General features: G+C 37.4%; 1 protein-coding gene and 2 long non-coding RNA genes across 4 annotated transcripts in view; 1 reads left to right on the top strand and 2 right to left on the bottom strand.

Annotated features, from left to right (window-relative positions):
• LOC116045153 overlaps positions 1-19,775 on the bottom strand; it is an 810,130-nt gene that overhangs the window by 451,575 nt on the left and 338,780 nt on the right. The window lies entirely within an intron of this gene.
• Positions 2,216-9,084, bottom strand: tmem267 (transmembrane protein 267). 2 transcript variants are annotated; one of them, XM_031292677.2, is made up of 3 exons: positions 9,037-9,084; positions 6,228-6,692; positions 2,216-5,230 (listed from the first exon to the last, which is right to left on the bottom strand). In XM_031292677.2, the coding sequence occupies exons 2-3, from the start codon at positions 6,633-6,635 to the stop codon at positions 4,895-4,897; spliced, it is 744 nt and encodes a 247-aa protein (XP_031148537.1). In that variant the 5' UTR covers positions 6,636-6,692; positions 9,037-9,084; the 3' UTR covers positions 2,216-4,894. The 2 variants fall into 2 exon arrangements, with proteins under 2 accessions (XP_031148537.1, XP_031148538.1); XM_031292678.2 differs by lacking the exon at positions 9,037-9,084 and adding an exon at positions 8,788-9,017.
• Positions 8,621-14,375, top strand: LOC116045156. Its single transcript, XR_004103865.1, has 3 exons — positions 8,621-8,633; positions 8,746-8,748; positions 14,292-14,375. It is a non-coding gene; the product is annotated as an uncharacterized LOC116045156 (long non-coding RNA).

Below are 19,775 nucleotides of genomic sequence, written 5' to 3'. Positions count from 1 at the left end.
CATAAAAAAGTCAAAGCATAGGATGTCGAAAAAAGGCATAGCATAATATGTTGAAAAAAGTGATAAAAAGTCATAGTGTAGTATGTCAAAAAAGTCATAGTATAGTATGTCGAAAAAAGTCATAAAAAAGTCATATTATAGTATGTCGAAAACAGTCATAGTATAGTATGTTGAAATAAGTGATAAAAAAGTCATAGCATAGTATGTCGAAAAAAGTCATAAAAAAGTCATTTTATAGTATGTCGAAAACAGTCATAGTATAGTATGTTGAAATAAGTGATAAAAAAGTCATAGCATAGTATGTCGAAAAAAGTCATAAAAAGTCATATTACAGTATGTCGAAAACAGTCATAGTATAATACGTCGAAAAGGTCATAGTATAGTATGATGAAAAAATTGATAAAATAGTCATAGTATAGTATGCCGAAAACAGTCATAGTATAGTATGTCGAAAAATGTGATAAAAAATCTATAGTATAGTATGTCAAAAACAGTTATAGTATAGTATGTTGAAAAAAGTGATAAAAATGTCATAGTATAGTATGTCGAAATCAGTCATAGTATAGCATGTTGAAAAAAGTCATAGTATAGTATGTTGAAAAAAGTCATTGTTTAGTATGTTGAAAAAAGTCATAGTATAGTATGTTGAAAAAAGTCATAGTACAGTATGTTGAAAATGTCATAGCATATTATGTTGAAAAAAGTGATAAAAAATCCATAGTATAGTATGTCGAAAAAAGTAATGAAAAAGTCATAGTATAGTATGTTGAATAAACTCATAGTATAGTATGTTTAAAAAAGTGATAAAAAAGTCATAGCATAGTATGTCGAAAAAAGTCATAGTATATATTATGTTGAAAAAAGTGATAAAAAATCCATAGTATAGTATGTTGAATAAAGTCATAGTATAGTATGTTGAAAAGGTCATAGTATAGTATGTTGAAAAAATTGATAAAATAGTCATAGTATTGTATGCCCAAAAAAGTGATAAAAAAGTGATAGTATAGTATGTCGAAAACAGTCATAGTATAGTATGTTGAAAAAAGTTATAAAAAAGTCATAGTATATTATGTCGAAAAAGTATTAAAAAAGTCATAGTAATTCGAAAAATGTATTAAAAAAGTCATAGTATAGTATGTCGAAAAAAGTGATAAAAAAAGTGATAGTATAGGATGTCGAAAAAAAGTGATAAAATGTCATAGTATAGTATGTTGAAAAATATCAGAAAAAAATCATAGTATAGTATGTCAAAAAAATACATCGAATAGGATGTTGAAAAAAAGTCTGTATAGTATGTTGTAAAAGCTCATAGTATAGTATGTAAAAATAAAGTCATAGTATAGTATAGTATAGAATGGGGAAGAGCTTCTTCCCTCAAGCAGTCAGACTGTTGAACAACAAAACATGATTCAAATTTTTCAAACAGAACTAAAATGCCCTCCTGCACCTTTTTTTATGCTGCTAAAACTCTATATATCCTACCTCAATCAAAGCTCTGTTACAAGTCTATTAATGCCCTGTCTTTTGTTGTCCCTTGTCTGTCTTAAATGCTTTACATTTAAGTAGTAATTGCACTCTATGTAAAGTCTATAATGTGTGTGCACTAAACATAGGCTGTCTCGAATGTCGTTTGTATATAATGTCGTTCTTATATAATGTCGTTTTCATATATTTTAAATGTGTAACACTACTTGATCCATGGTAAAACGTTGTTTCGTTATACTATATACAGTGTATATAGTTGAAATGACAATAAAACCCACTTGACTTGAGTATGTCGAAAAAAGCCAGAAAACTCATAGTATAGTATGTCGAAAAAAAGTCATAGCATGATATGTTGAAAAAAGTATGTCAGAAGAAAAAGTCATAGTATAGTATTGCAAAAAAAAAGTATAGTATATTGAAAAGAATCTGAAAAAAGTCAGTATAGTATGTGGAAATAAGTCATATTATGTAGTATGTTGAAAAAAATAGTATATAGTATTTCTAAAAAAGCCATAGTATGTAGAAAAAAGTCAATCTGAATAACTTGTTGAATCCCATGTTTTCTGATTTAGGCAGCACACATACAGTACAAATGACTGGGCTGTTTATGTAGTATGCACTACAGATATATACCCAAATGTATGGGCACAAGCACTCAAAGTGTTTTTCATAATGTGCCCTTTAATGGATTCTTCTAGTTTACAGCATGTATTAATGCACAAACACAGAATATATACACAGGATATATTTTATTGAGATAAAAAGAACACTACATTAAAACTATCTTGTTACTATCTATACTTTATTACTATTGAAATCAAAACTGTCATAAAAAACATTCAACAAATACAGAACAGAATTTAAACAAAAAAAACTTAAAATGTGCAAAATTCAACATATTGCATAAATGAAGGTCATTACATTGTAAACAGAAGCAGCAGTAAAAGAGATCACATTTTACTCAAAATGATAACTAAATGGTAATTAAAATGGAATTGTGTAAACTTTTCTTCCTAAAACTGACTTTCAGTTAAGTAGGTGTAGTACAGTTTCCAATATAGTTTCCAATCCAGAAAAGGGAAATATTTCCAGAATTAAAACACAGATGATGTGCAATTCCAGCAGATAAAAAAAAAACACAAAGACCGTACCAAAACTAAAAATACATTTTCTTTTCCATAACATCTCATACTTTAGGACATGATTAGTACCAAATTAACAAATTGTGAATCCATACAGCTCAGTGCAGCAACCTAGTGGACAGCAAGCCTAACTGCATCCTTACAATCAGCAGCTCCACAAAAAAAAAAAAAAAAACTCAATTAAAATATTTATTTGTGGCCGATATTTAAGAATACTGGGATTATGTTTTCAGCATAAACTAAAATATGTCTCAATTCAAGATTGAAGCAGACTGTTAGAAACGTCTTGAGGGGTCCACCATCCCTTTTATACTAAAAGCAATCACCTTCAATAACTAGAATACCTTTAAAACCTATTAAATCCACTTTTTACCACATATTATTATGCATCATGTATAATATAGCAAACAATACTGTTAAGTTCATTAATTAATGTGTTTGATTGGTCTACATCTAAAACAGTGTAATGACTTCTACCTCTAAATGTTCTAAGTCTAAGTGGATGATGATATTCATGTGTGATAAATAGTTAAAATAAACAAAAATAAAAGCCAACTGGGAATTTCAGTATGTATTATGCACTGTATCAATCATTTAATTAGAGTAACATATCAAAAACTGCAGTGGAACAATATACAACAAGTTAATGCAGCAATAACATTTTTTTTTTCATTTTATATTTCTGTAAATATGAAGATATTACTGGCAATGGACACACTTTTAAACAAATAATTCCCTTGAATGTTTAAAACTTCAAAAATAATTATCCAGCATCTCTCCAGGTCCCGTATCCTTTCCATGTTTGATGTAAAATAGAGGTCATGTGAGACACCATACACTTATCACACTGACAGTAAAGTACAAAATCATCTGTCAGTTCAACATCCTTAACTTGTGCTGCAACAACTGAGGCACAACATGTCATAAATGATACTCAAAAGTGGATTTTCCTGTTTGAAACATACAATTTCTGGCATTGGTACAGTAGGAAGTCAGAAAACTAGCCAACAATCCTAAGTTGTACAGCATCTTGAGGCCAGCATCTCTTATAAGTAGAATACTTCTCACTCCCCAGGTTGATTTAAAAGAGCCTTTTCAACTTTTAACAAGTACAACCAACAGAAATTAGAATAAGGATGTGCGTTTTCAGCTAAATCCAACAATGCCGATGCCATGTCTAGCCTAATTTTAGAAACAAACGAACGAACAAACGAACAAACTGCCAGGTTACACAGCAACAAAGTCCTGATCCATAACCATGGTTGACATGGTTGGCACTGAAACCTCCGATTTGCAAAGAGTGGCTTCACAATAAGGCTTATTCAAGCAGCAGAGTTAGAGTCTGTTAAAGCGGCTGAGAGGTGACAGCTGGATAGCACAGGCGTTAACAGACAAAGATAATTTGTTTTGTGGTGATTAATGGTGGATCTGTCATTGGAATGTTGACGATTTAGAAATCACTCCACAATGAATGCACAATACATTAAATGTCACTATTTTAAAATGTACAGTGGAATAACAGTGGTAACATACTGAGGGTGAAAAGTGACACTGATAACAATATACGTTAGAGTGTCATACAGCCTGTGGTTGAGCTTTGGTTGACTTTTCCTTGAGTGTTCCATCTTAGGACGAGGATGGATATAGTGATAGAGTTCAGGGGCCAAGAAAGCATGATGATGAAGTCTCGGCCCCTTATCGGGGTTTGAGCAGATGAACTGATAGCACGCGAGCCTCTGCAAAACGATATGTCAAAGCTTTAAAGGGTCACTCCATAAACACTTAAAGACAGTTACTAAAGATAGGCATTACACTGCATAAGTGAACAGGATTCTGATACATTTCCATAATACCAGAAAAAAAATCAAAGAAACAAATCCATTATTGGCACTCACACCGGAACGTCCCTTTTTCAAAATTTGTTATTTTACAGATCCATCTCAGTCTCCATCTATGGAAACCCAAATTGTATGTTTTGTTTTGTTTTTCCCGTTATTATTTAGTGACAGTTTCCTCATCCTTGTGGCTGAAAAAAAAAAAAAAAAAAAGGATTCTTAGCCAACATTTCTCTTCAACTAAGCTGAACAAACATGTCTCAATATTAATCTTTCAGCATCATCTTCTAAATGCCATTCGGGTCTAGTGCCAGAAACGTTTTCTCCGGTAATTCAAATATCTTAAAGTTATTTTCAAACGGCGACGAACATGTTTGCCCAGAGGCGATCGATACCAGATCAGCGTTAGACGTTGTTGGTAAGTGGTGACTTCTAAACATCAATGGCCACCCCGTGTTTGGTGGAGATCACATCCCTGGTTCCCGTCAGATACATGAGCACAGAGCACAGGTGAGGAAGCGTCGCCGTGGTGCTGACATACAGCCAGTAAGGGAGCGGCGCCGTGTTGCCGAATGGGCACACCCACAGGCCGCGGCGCACGGCATCCCGGACGTGGTGCGTCGCCATGGAAATGAAAATCATCCACGGCAAGGAGCACCAAGCATCTTTGAGGCGTCCGATCCACATGAGGAAGCGGAGGGAGAGACAGAGGACGGGGATGAGAGAGGAACAGTGCAGAGGAGGACGCTGAGGGAGCGAGACGGCAGCCTGGAAGAAAGTGGGAGAGGGAATTACCCCTAAGTATGTTTGCAAGATAAATAATATCGACATTGAAAGTGAAATAATATCGTTACACAATCTACAAATAGTATTACTGCAAGCCATTTGCTGCGGAATTATGTGTCACATCTCACTACTGACAAGCAATTTGCTTGATTTCTGCCAGATTTTTTCAGTTCTTCCAAATATCAATTCAGCAGTCAATGTTTTGTGCCAAGTTGAAAACAGAAAGAGCTAAACACGTAATGACTGCTCTGTGAAATGTTGTTTTAACTTGTCTGCCCCTTGTTCAGATGTTCTTCGATATGAAACGAAAGTTTGTCATAAGGTCAATTAAAATGTGTAAAAAGTGAACACAGTATGTCAAAAGTGGTCAAAATCTGCAAGATGGCACGCCAGGTATGTAGCTTTTGTAACTGTCCTTTGATAACATCTTAAGAAGAAATTGGTTGAAAATAATACATACTCCAAAAGAAGAGTCATTTAAATAATCTATGGTCACTGAGGAGAGCCCAGCGGATACTGGACTTTTAAATTTACAATTTATCTACACACTCTGGTGTTGTTTTCTTATCCTTGGGCTGCTTTCAGGGGAAATTATATCTTAAGCGAAGCCAGAAAAAAAAGCTTCTTTAGTGTAAATATGGAATATTCCTACAATTAAAGACGGATGGTGCCAGACAAACACATCATTACACAATATTTAATAAAAGGGCAAACACTGACTGTCTCTTTACCCATTGCAAACCTGGACTGACTACAAGATGTTAAAAAAAAACTGATCAACATTACAGAGTAAATTTACTCTTTATTTCATTTTTATTTTGCACAATTCTGGCACACAAAGAAAAGTGGAATTACCCGTTCTCTAAAATGAATATGAATTTGTTATACACTGTTGCGCACTCTGCAAATTTGCCATGTTTGGTACATTTTTTCATCTTATCAAATATGTGAGAGTCGTCAGTAAGGGTGCAGTTCTTACCTTGAGTGACAGGGATCCAGCCATATAGAAGTGGTCCAGGTCTATGATTGATGCCAGAAGACCGGCAAGCAGCACCTCATACAGATCGCTCTTTTTCCTTAGTCCGATAACAACTGCCCATGACCACAGCCCCACCAATCCGTGCGTGGAGTTGTCTAAGGCAGCGCGCAGCCACAGGTGGTTCTGGATGACAGACAGCTGGAGGGCGTGGTCCGCCACCACACAGAACATACCAAGTCCTGCAGACGCCAGCAGAGAGGCGGAGCTGAATGTCTGTAGGAGAGCCTGAGCTTTCTCCGTCTCCACAGCCAGGCTGAGAGGTACTGGAGCACCTTCTCCCCCGAGGCCCACCCCCAATAACGGGGACGAGGCGGGGGAGGAGTCCAGCTTGGAGTAGAATCCTTGCATGTTGACAGATGGCTGTGGGGGCCAATCGCCACTGAAGGTCAGCAAGAGTCAGGTAGACTGGAGAAGAAAGGAAGGGAGAAGGAGAGGGATTACCTTTTTGGGCCGATGTGTTAACAACATATATGCAAATAGTACGTTCCAGGTAAACAAGCAGTTCTTTATAATAAAATGAAATGCTGGTAAGATGTGTACCTCTGTATAATGTTCTGTTTGAGTCTATCACAGTACAGTACAGTACCTGCAACTTAAACACCTCCTCATTTTAAGAAAGAAATATGTATTGTTTTGATATCATTCAATGAATGAATGAATGAATGAATGAATGAATGAGGAATGAGACCCCCCCGAGGTTTTGGCAATGTGCATTTGACACTGTGCATCAAAAATAGAAAAGAATAAAATAAAATATAAATGACATTGTCTAACAAATATACAAGACACAATGAAAACAATGAAGACAATACACATCACAGTGATGTGCATGAGTTAATACTAGGGTTGGGCATCGTTTGGATTTTAACAATTCTGATTCCAATTCCGATTCTTCCTTTCGATTCCGGTTCTTATCGATTCTCGATTCCGATTCTTTGAGGGGTGGAGTTGAAACGGGTCACATGCTTATTTCACAAATAAGAGGAAAGTTTTATTTTGATTCAATGGAGGTTTGCAGTTTTACAGGGCTTTTTCAACGTAAAATAAAGCCAGACTAGAGAGCTGCTTACTGTGCTCCATGGCTGCAACACAACAAGCGCCTGGCCGCTACGGAAAACTAAAACTTGAGCATGTTAAATTTGGAACCCATGATCAGATTTGAAACCAAATTCTCCAAACGATTCCAAACGATTCCAATAAAGAAACGATTCCACTGGAATCGTAATTTTTGAAACGATTCCAAGTAGTAATCGGTTCTCGATGCCCAACCCTAGTTAATACCATAGACTGTAAAAAAGCAGGTTCCTACAGATTATATGAATAAAACTTCTCAGTATGACGGTATTTTAGTGCCACTTCTCCATTATATTAACTCTGCTTGGTACACATAATGTATGCAGTAGGGCTGCACGATATGAGGAAAACATCAAATTGCGATTACTTTGACTGATATTGCGATTGCGATATGATTTACGATATTGGAGGGAATGATCAATTTTGTATCATTATTCTCATTTTCATTGAAAAATATTAAAATGAAATTGTTTATAGTGCGATTTTTGCGAGGACTTAGTCTGTTGGATACAATTTGTAGGCTGGGACGTCTCGGCAGCACCACAATACTTAATTCAGAATGGTTTGACAAATATTTTGCCTTTAACAAATATTGCCCCCCACCTGCGATTTGGATATTGCACTAGTCCATATTGCGATTTCGATACATTTGCAATTCATTGTGAAACCCTAGTATTCAAGATGTTACTGTTTTAACTATTTGACCAGACTGAGCATTACAGACATGACAGTTGGGCTTAACCCTCCACAATAATAAAAAGCACAAGGTATCACATTTACCATAGAAGGTTCACCTTTACAACTGTGCCACTGTTCATGTAGTCTCGCAGATCCAAACATGTACATCAGCTAGATTTCGCTGGAGCATTGCAGCACCACAATTGGCAAAAAAAAAGGAACCTTAAAAAAAACCTGCATACACCAGTCCTAACCTGAAGGTTATCCTGTATTCGAAGAAAGAAACTGTTAAAGTCAAAAAGCCTGAGGCAGCATTTCCATAACTACAAACACAGCGTGTTCATCTGAGAGACCACTGTTCATGTCTTGTCTTCTGAACCCAGAGGGAATATAAAAATAGGTCTCTGTCTATGATGCAATTGACTGAAATGTAGGACAGAGTCAATTGGCAGTCTATCTGAATAGTCTAGTTATCTGTTACATCAGCAACTCGTTACAAGTCGCTAATGGAACAGCAGTCTCGCTTTTAATTTTTTTTTTTCTTCTAACATTATGCCCCTAGTATGACATTTTAATTAGCTAACGCTAGCTAACGTTAGTTGTCACCTGCTTTCAGCTCCAGGTTATCTGTTGTACGACAGCAAGGCTAACTGTGTTTAACGTCACTTAACGTTACATCCGACTGACATTCACAAGTCAACGTTAGACTGTTTAAAAAATAAAGACATGTTGGATAACCTTATCTTACCTCGCTACAATAACATCACTGACGATGACAGCTAGCTAGGAGCTAACTGGCTAACAGTGACAGTGAAGATGCTGCTTTGTGTAGGCGGACAGCAGCTGTCACGATTAGCTCAGCAATAACTGCAGTGGATTTCACAACACGGCACTCTTTGTTTGCAATTAACATGTGTAATTCAGTTGTATATTGGCTAATGCATATGTCTTTTGAGTAATTTTTGATCGACCGGTTGATGAATATAACGACACTTACCCCATTGCCCTGCATTGGTTATCCGACCGGCAGGCTTCTTCTTTTTTTTTTTCCGGCAGACTAGACGCATCTATGGCGTATTGCTGCCCTCCGCTGTTCACTAATCGCTACTCACAACTTAATTAAAATTAATTATCTATATATTTTTATATACTCCAATATCTCGCAGGTACTCCATCAGTTTCTTCAATTTGTTCCAACTGTCCAAATTCAATAAAGTGCGTAAAGTAAAAACAGTTTTTCCAGTTGCACCCAGTTCTCTGAACAGTTTCTTCCTCTGACGAGAGTACTTCCTGCACTGCACTAATACATGCTTCACTGTTTCCTTGTCTCCACATTCACGCTTTCCATCAGGATGTTTACTAATCAGAGCCAGCCCACAATGCCCAAGCCTCAATCTGGATAGAACTACTGCATCTCTTCTCTTACATCTATATTCACATCTTTCTTTTTCTACCATTCTTTGTACTGAATTATAAGTTCTCCCCTTCCTTTCACAATCCCATGAATTTTGCCACATTTCTTTTACTGACCTATTAATTATTTCTGCGTAATCTGGTGACCCATACTGCACATTAATTTGAACTCTTTCCTCCTGCACTGCTTTCTTTGCCACCTCATCTGCCTCCTCATTACCCTCCACACCCATGTGCGCCGGAACCCACAGAAACCCCACCTCATACCCTACTTTATGAATTCTATACAACACCTGCATAATTTCCACAAGCAAATCAGGCCTGGACTTAGTTTTGGTACCTTTAATTGTAATTAAGGATGCAGCTGAATCACTGCATATGACAGAATGTTCCTGTTTGTTATCTTCAACCCACCTTACTGCCCATAAAACTGCCACCAACTCTGCAGTAAATATTGATAAATGATCTGGAATCCTACAACTTTTTTTATAACCTATTTCAGGTATACTAATACCAAAAGCCACTTTACCGCTCTCAGGATCCTTCGATCCATTTGACACTGCCGGGCTTTTATCTCCTCCACTACCCCCTCTGACATCTTTCTTTTGCTTGTTTTCAAAAAATATAAATCAACAGTGGGATCTGGAATCAACCACAAAGGTACATCTGAACAACATATTGGTGGACATACATTCAAATTCACGAACATTAATTATTTTCCCACATTTAGACGAAACCATCTCAATATGTTTTTTCCATGTCAGTTTTTCATCTAACCACATCCCCAAGAATTTAAAGTTTTTTACTCTTTCAATAGTCGTATTATATATTTGTTTCAGCCGTGTTGGCATTTTTTTCTTATGTCCAAATACCATGTATTTTGATTTTTCTATTGATATTTTAAAGCCCCAATCATTAGCCCATTCAGATACCCTCTCCAAAGCAGTTTGAATTTGGCCAAAAATATAGGAAAAATTCCTCCCTCGCTTCCAGAGGGCTCCATCATCTGCAAACAATGAAAACCGAAATTCTTTCCCCACTCTGCTAAACATACCATTAACTAGTATATTAAAAATAACCAGACTTATAACACTACCTTGAGGGGTTCCATTCTCTACCACAAGCTCCTCTGATAATTCACTTCCCACCCTTACCTGAATTGTCCTATTACTTAAAAAATTCTTAATCCAATTAAACATTCTTCCTCTGATTCCCACATCATAAAGTGCAATGAGCAACCCCTCCTTCCAAAGCATATCATAAGCTTTTTCAATGTCCAGAAACACTGCAACAACGGCTTCTTTATTTGCGATGGCTTTTTTAATGTCATATATCTAAATCTAAAACAGCATCTATTGTTGACTGCCCCTGCCTAAATCCACTCTGATATTCCACAAAACATCCACTTTTCTCAAGTTTATCCACAAGTCTATCTGTTATCATGCGCTCCATAATCTTACATAAAACAGAGGTTAATGCAATTGGTCTATAAGAACTTGGGTTATCTGTTTTTTCCCCTGGTTTCACAATTGGAATAATTACAGCATGTTTCCACTCTTTAGGAAGACATCCACTCTCCCATACATTATTAATTAGGGTAAGAACTTCTTCTCCTAACAAATCTCCAGAATTTTTAAATAATTGATATCCCAACCCATCCCTGCCAGGCGAGGTATCTTTACCCTGAGTAATAGCTTTTTTTAGTTCTTCTATTGAGAAAAATACATTGATATCATCAGAATTATCACAATCAATTTAGCAATTTAGCCATATTAATTCTTCATATTTGACATCTCCTTCTCCTGTTTATATCATCTACATTTTTGGAGCTGTGTAGTTTTTGGACCGCCAGGCTTGACACTTCTTCTTTGTTGTATGGTGGTAGTATGATGGTTGTCGTTGGCGCTTAGCTGCCACCCACAGGTCATAGGTGGAACAGCCAGATAAAATCAGTCCTTTGTTTGAGAGGCTTGTACCGTTTGATTTTTTAGTAATATGATGAGTATTTAGCGGGATGATTTTTAACACCATAGAACCCCGAGAAAAAAATAATTTCCAACATCTCTTATTATCACATTCTAGTGGAGGATGAGTTTTTAGAAGAGATAAAAAAAAAAATGTAGCCTATTTAAAAAAGAAAAAAAAAAACAGAAGGTTGTTGGACACTTAAAATAGTGCACTAACTTCTGTGTTATTTGAAGAATCGGACCATTGACTGGGCTACCTTTTTTGTTTATTTTTTGCTGCTTTTAAATGTCTTATGTATCCCTGTACAATGTCCTTGAGTGCCGAGAAAGGCGCCTTTAAATAAAATGTATTATTATTATTATTATTATTATTATTATTATTATTATTATTATAGTGATAATGGGTTAGCCCTTTTACTTGTTTTCCTCTAAAATGTAATTCAAATACAGTAAATGCAGAGGTCTGGTTATAAACCATTTCTATCTTTGAGGGACAGCACATAACACAGTCAAACATTAAAATGTCCAGTTGTGGCCTTTTTCAACTTCAATCAATAGTACATTCAATATTTACATTACACATTTAAGCCTAGTCATTATTATGTCAATAGTCTAATACATTTTTTTTTTTTTTTTTTTAAAAATGGCTGTGACTATTTATACAATGAATCACATATATCGCTTCTATGGCATTACGGGCCCAGACTGGTACTGTGACCAGGACTAGGATTAAACATTATTAACACAAACCACACATTACCAAAGGTTCTTTGTTGAACACTGGAAGTCTTGTTTATTGGTCTATTTTGAATTTTGTAGTTGGAAATGGAGAGCTTGAATACACCTTTGCTTTAAACCTCTAGTAAAAAGTCTATAACTTGCACGGAAGAACTACATACTGAGAAAAGAAAAGTATGACTCTATTCTGCAAAAAACACACCATTATATCTGGTTAATTCTAACCAAAGGTGGAAGAGAGAATACCAAACATTCCTCTACAAAAAAACATGTATCATGGCTAAGGTAAAGCACATACAACATAGGGTGAACACAGTGAATTTAATTGTCATATATGTGATAAGTTTTTAGTGTACTCATTTTGGAGCACTGCTGTTTCTATAGCTACAGCTGAAAGTCTTTTGATCACTTACAAAAGAGATCTAACTTTAAGTGTCTGCAGTTGCTCTGAGCACCATTAGAGGGCAAATAGATCACAGAATGAAAACATGTCTGGGTACTAACCTTTGTAACTAACTACATACTTTAACAAAGTGACTGACACTGTCTGCAGCCTGGCTCCCTTCCTTGGTGTTTCAAGAATTATACCATGGTCTGGGTGAATTCTTGATGCTGATTGGCTGCAGGTTGTCCATAAAAAAGTGTTATACCATGGTCTTGGTGAATACTTGATTCGGATTGGCTGCAGGATGTCCATAAAAAGTGTTATTGGACACCTTTACTGTTCTAAATGAATTGACTACATTCAAAGAAAACTGTGTGAATCTGTTATTTCCAACACTGTGGTGCTCCAGTGTCTCTTCCTCTTAACACCACAGGATGGCGCTAACACTCAAGCTGCAAGAAGTAAGTGCTTCTTGCCCCTCTGAACTGACTTTGGCTGTGTCTCATTACAGTATTGTCAGTACACTGCTAATGTGCACTGACCACTTACTGCCGTAGTGCCAACTTTCGATGGTTAGTATTGTCCCAAAAGGAACACTTAAAACACTTACCGGGAATGACAAGCGGGATAAGCGTGACGAACACGACGAACGCAACACATGTGAACGCGATTTTCCAACCCGCGAAAAATACAGGCTTTCCTGTATGCAAATGAGTAGCAGTTGCTCGGCTCGCCGCCTCTCAAAATCTGACGAAAATCTTTTAAACTGACCTTGTCAATCAAAAAAACAGGCAGATTCAGCAACTGTATGGCCAATGTCTCGCTTAAAATCTTTTCAGAAACACGTTTCGGTGAACTATTTTTGTAAAATATGAGATCGTATTCCGAACGAGCCGCCATTATGGTCAGTTTTGAAATTCGGGAGCAGCCAGACCTCACGTGACGCGTTCGTCCAATCAGCTGCCTGTCAAGGGCGTGGAGCACGCAATATAAACTTGCCGACATCCCTGGTCCCTCCCCTTCCGCGTTGCAGTCAAGATGGCACCTGTTTAGTGCGAGTAGGGTCCATTGTTCCCATAGACTGTATAGACTGTATATGAATGGACCAACAGATCCCTTTGCTCTGGACGGAGACCAGTGAAGGCCGTTAGAAGCACTTTTCCGGTGAGCGCTGAGCGTTACTGCGCAACCTCCAACTGAGAGAGACGACGTAAATGTGCCGTGAGCAACGTGTCTGAAAGTTGGAAGTCTTCTGGTAGCTGTGCCAAGAGAAATCTCAATCATTCCCAATCTTGCAGAGACGGAGAGCGTAGGTATATGTAAGGAGATAACATAGGCACAGGCTAATTATTGATCACTAAAATGATAGTTAACATTAGTAATTACACTTAAACAGCTAATGTGAGACGAAACTGCCTGCGCGCTTCTCCTGTACTATACGGTAATTCCTCTACTATGCGACAGTAAGTCGCATGGTTATGACACAATCGTTAGCCTATTTTTACAAAAACGTCTGCTACCGAGCCATAACGTGAGGTACAAGGTAATGGAGCCTTTTATACATTGTTGTGTTTCTTTAGAAATAAACAATGGACAAATAGAGTCTTTAAACGCTTCAGATGTAAAGTTATTCTCTGTCAAAGTGACGTCAAAATGAATGTCAGTCAATGGGATGCTAACGGGGGGTGATTGCTTTGTAGCATCAAAATGGCGCCATAGGAGGTTCGCGGTCCGAGGAGAAGCTTTCAGTGCACTGACTTTTTGCATTATCTACACTATATACACTTAAAACTAAGTGTTTGAAGTGTGCAAGTAGGCGGTTTGAGACACAGCATTTGTTTCACAGCGAATAACCGTTTTCTCACATCCAGTTAACTGTTAAGGTCGCTACTTCAGGCTGCGGCCGACAGTACACATGACGGATAATTGTTCGTGAAAATCTTTATATTGTTTTGGGGACAATGGCATGGCTGGATAGCTAGCTTGTCCTGTTGTGAAACATACTGTGAAATTATATTTACTGATTGCTAACTGTACCTAATTTTATTGACTTTGAATCTTGCTAGCATAGCTTCTGGCTCGTAGCTGTCTGAGCTGAAGGGTTCTATGAGCTGAGCGTGGCAAGTTGTATCTAAGGCCCGTCCTATTTACTGGGGCAGTGAACAATGTTTGCATTGCATAAGAACAATATGGAATGGGAATGATTGTTCCCGGTATTAGTCAAACCCTCAGGCGTAACCAACCGATTGTAAAACGCAATAAAACATAAAATATTGGTTTAAAAATGTTTTATTTGGCAGGTTAATGCCCTTCGAGGTGTCCATTGTCAGATAGTAATGGCTTACTTATCTCACAATAGTTTACACTGTTGCAGGATATAAAATGTGCTGTTGAATGAAACCTATGAGGTTATATTGCATATAAATGTTGCTTTTAGTTTTTGTTAAAACAGTATTTGTATTTCATGAATATGACAGGCAGAATAATGCCAATATTAAAGCCTACCTGGTAGATAATAATGTCTCCCGTATTTCAAATTAGGCAAACCTGCTGAGTGCAGGTTTTTTAAATAGGTGTGTCAGTTCAAATGCTGAAACTTGCCATGCAAGACATTTAAATTCCACCACTCATGTACAATCCAATTTTAATAATGTATCTATTAAAGAAGATCATATCTGTTAAATCCCCTTTAATGGGATGTCTTTAATGAGCCTGGTTCTCTTTATTTTGAATGACTTCCTCAGTAGATAGCTCTTAGAATTTCAAATTCAATCTGGGATTAGCTTTTTCTCCATTTAACCTCTGTGTGCCTGTTTAGTGATTTAGTGACTCATTGTACCACTGAGCTTCATGTTTCCTTGTTGTTTTTTTCTATTTCTGTGTTTTGAATGGAGGTATAGTGTCCACAGTTGCTTTGTATTTTGTCTGCATGTTTTCTTTCCGGAGAAACCTGATGCTAAAAGCCTAATCGTATCCTTAAAATGCTTTTTCAAATCCAGAAAGGCTCGGACACAGTGACTCACCAAGCTTGCATATTTTGCTTGATTTTGTTTAATGGTCTAAATGTGTTCTGAATGTATCTGTTTAAGGACAATAAGCCTCTGTTCTTGAAAAGAGTTACTAGATCAATGTAATCACGAATATCACAACAATTTGGAGAATGAGCCTGCAGAATTCTGCAGTGACTAACATGTCGGACACCAATTGCTGTGATTGGTGGATTTGAGAGGTGAACATCAGGATTCTAACCACCTGGTCAAGCAGAATGTCAAAACCCACTAACAAATGTTTGCTAATGTGACATACTACTACACCTATCCCTTTTGCACATAGTGAAGGAACTGGACAGTCCATCATGATGATTGATTTGCGGGTCACACAGGGACAGAGGAGAAATTATATCAAAGAAGTGGGATAAACCATGCGTCTGAATGATTCTGCACCTTGAAGAGAGGCACAGAGCTAGAGAATGCATTTGAATGTATCAGCACCATAGACAGCGCACATTGAAAGAGGTTGTCTCTGCTGCTCTCCAGTGGCCAAAAGCAGCATTATTTTTCACTTTTCTCCAATTGTGTTAAATTAATGAATAAATAAAATGAACAAGTTTTTAATTTGACGGTTTGAACGTAGAGCTAAGCTAGTTTAGAGTATGACAAAGTTGCAAGAATTGAAAAATAAGTTGGTTTGAGCATTCATTACAAGTGCGTTTTTTTGTGTGGAATTTGTTAAAAACATTATGGATGCTATTTTTACACTTTACTAGGTACTCCTACAATCTAATGCAATCCAGTACAACAGCACAGCCACATATTCTACCTTTACAAAGCTTATATTGGCCAGTTTTTGTTAAAACGTTTTGAGAGGTTAAGATAATTAATTACCAAGGAATGGACAGAAACACTGGAATTATCTCAAAACCTGTTTACTTACAAGTAGAGTCAAATTCTAGCACTTACAGCAAAGCACAAAATATCCATCCATCCATCTTCTTCCGCTTATCCGGTAACGGGTCGCGGGGGTAGCAGCTCCAGCAGGGGACCCCAAACTTCCCTTTCCCGAGCCACATTAACCAGCTCCGACTGGGGGATCCCGAGGCGTTCCCAGGCCAGGTTGGAGATATAATCCCTCCACCTAGTCCTGGGTCTTCCCCGAGGCCTCCTCCCAGCTGGACGTGCCTGGAACACCTCCCTAGGGAGGCGCCCAGGGGGCATCCTTACCAGATGCCCGAACCACCTCAACTGGCTCCTTTCGACGCGAAGGAGCAGCGGCTCTACTCCGAGCTCCTCACGGATGACTGAGCTTCTCACCCTATCTCTAAGGGAGACGCCAGCCACCCTCCTGAGGAAACCCATTTTGGCCGCTTGTACCCTGGATCTCGTTCTTTCGGTCATGACCCAGCCTTCATGACCATAGGTGAGGGTAGGAACGAAAACTGACCGGTAGCACAAAATATGACTGGCTCAAAAAGCGCTCTATAGCTGCTTTTGTAACAGAAGTGGAATATACATGTAGTCATAATGAAGTCATTGTCTTTCTTTCTCTCAGTCAGGGAGCGCCTGTTCTTTCCTCAGCATCACACCGTGCTCAGACAAGTACAGTTGATGGCTCCATGGTATCTTGTTTAGAGTACAATCTGTGTATAATATGGTATTCTTATGCAAACAGTTTTAATAATAATAAGACGGTAAAAATGTAAATCACCATTTTTCTAACAAGGTGTTAATTTAATACTGGAATTGTTGGGTCTTTGTAAATTATAAAATGTGGTCTAGACCTACTCTATCTGTAAAGTACAAATACTTTGTTACTGTACTTAATTTTCACGTATCTGTACTTTATTTCTGGAAATTTCACTTTTACTCCATTATATATCCTAAAAAACATGTATACTTTTACTCCACTACATTTCCCCTAAGCATCTTCGTTACTTGTTACTTGCAAGAAATGTTTTCGTACGTTGGAGTGAACAAAAAAAAGAAAATTCTGTCTCTGTTTGTCTCTTTGTTGATTTCAGACTTTGAATTAGATGTTTAAGAAGGTGTGAAAACCCTGAATATTATGCTTTACTATAAGGAAGCCACAATAAAGTTCATAATACATTTTTTTTTTCACTTTTACTTTTTACTTCTTATAATACTTAATTTAATATCATAAACTTACTTTTAATTACTTAAGTACAGTAAATACCAGATACTTCAAGACTTTTACTCAAGTAATATTCTGAAAGGTGACCTTAACTTCTACCAAAGTAATTTTCTGGAAAGATACTTGTACCTTTACTCAAGTACTGCTTTCAGGTACTTTATACAAGACTGACTACATGTTTGTTACTGTGGTGTGGTACTGAATTGCATTGTGTTGAACTGGTTTTGATGTATATCATATACTGTATATGTGGCTTCAAAACTGTATAAAATATAAACTGGTGAAATAATGCTTGGACAAGGGAAGGCACTTTGAATAAGTAGGACTTATAAAGTATGAGTGTGATAAACAGACAGAAACAGGAATGTTAAAACAGATATATATATATATATAGGAAGTCATGGAGAGACAAAGTCATGGAGAGCAAAGATGGAGAGACAGCAAGTTGAGTGTTCAAAGAGGTGAGAGCCAGAAGCTAGGGCAGAAGTGAGAGGGAAGGAGAGATTGTGTCATTCATCCTGTTATCAGTGAAAGGTCAAACTAGTCATTTGAGCAGAGCAAGGCTGTTGAAACTGACAGGCTCTGTATGGCACACACACACACACACACACACACACACACACACACACACACACACACACACACACACACACACACAATGTGCCCTAGCCCAGCAGGGGGAGAAGGAAAGGAAAGGAAGGAAGGAGTAATGAATGCAATACCACGGCAGTAGATAAACTCATATGCACGCACGGACGCACATGCACGCACACGCACACGCACACACACACACACACACACACACACACACACACACACACACACACACACACACACACACACACACACACACACACACACAGAGGACTTTAGCTGACAGCTGTTAGATATGGTGTATTGATTTGTCCTTGGCCTCCACATCGGCCTGCCAGAACTTGTCAGAATATTGAAAGACAGAGGAGCGAGTGTAAGACAGACTTAAGAGAGAGGAAAGCACAGAGAGTGATAGCGAGTTTTGTAGAGTTTTGACCAAACATAGCTCATTTGTTCTTAATTCCTGATTGAATCAGGCTTAATGTTGATAATTGTATTAATCTGAGAGAGTTATCTGCCAAGATGTGAACATGGTGATGTCAGATGGGTTAAGTGAGCATGACTAAAAAGATTTCAAATAAAAAAGATGGTCTTCAACAGGTGAAGTTGAACAGGGATCTGTACAGACCTGAGAACCAGAACAAAGAGGGAAAATGTGGCAGAGCTGCAGAACAGTTTTTGTTGTTGTTAGTAGATTCAAAAGGACTAATACTCTTTTGATATTATATGGAGTGATTCAAGTCCTTACTCAGAATTTTTGTTCCATTGATGAAGAATGACTTTATGTCTTCCTTAAAATAAATGCACCTCTAAAACACAATGCAAAAAAGTGGCAGATGATCATACAGGTGTCTGTTTTTCAAATTATTTCATTTTTAGTCATGCTTTTGTGAAGGCATTCATTGCCCTCAGATAATGATCGTGATGACTTTGGCGGTCCTTTCACTTTTCCTCTAGCTGGTTGACATTATTGGTTTTTAGTGAAAGTTGGATTGCTGTGAAATTTGGACCAGACATGCATGTTTCCTAGAGGATGAATTGCGATTACTTTCATCCCCTGACTTTTTCTCTAGCACTATTATCAGGTCTAAACTTAAATTTGTCCAATACTTTGATCTATGTTGGCATACTTGCAACACTAATGACATTCCCATTAGCCTCAGCTGTATTTTCACCTGTGTTGAGTGCTAATTAGCAAATGTCAGCATGCTAACACGCTAAAATACAATGGTCATGCTACATCATACCTGCTAAACTTCCACATTAGCATGTCACTTTGACCATGCTAGCATGCTGATGTTAGCATTGGCCTTTTCATCGAGTGAGAAACTAACTTCATGCGTCCTTTTACAAATGCACTTCTCAAAGTTGCTCAAATCAGTTGCTAAAGTGGACATAACTAATGAAAAATGATTGATGCATAATGAAATCAATTAAAAAAGAATGGATACATGTTGAAATACCGAGGATACATTTTAAGTGCCGAGGAAC

The sequence above is a fragment of the Sander lucioperca genome, chromosome 14 (genome assembly GCF_008315115.2).
Source record: "Sander lucioperca isolate FBNREF2018 chromosome 14, SLUC_FBN_1.2, whole genome shotgun sequence".
In the NCBI taxonomy this organism is placed as follows: Eukaryota; Metazoa; Chordata; class Actinopteri; order Perciformes; family Percidae; genus Sander; species Sander lucioperca.
Note: the sequence above shows the minus strand (reverse complement) of the source record. Positions and strands in the feature narration are given on the sequence as shown.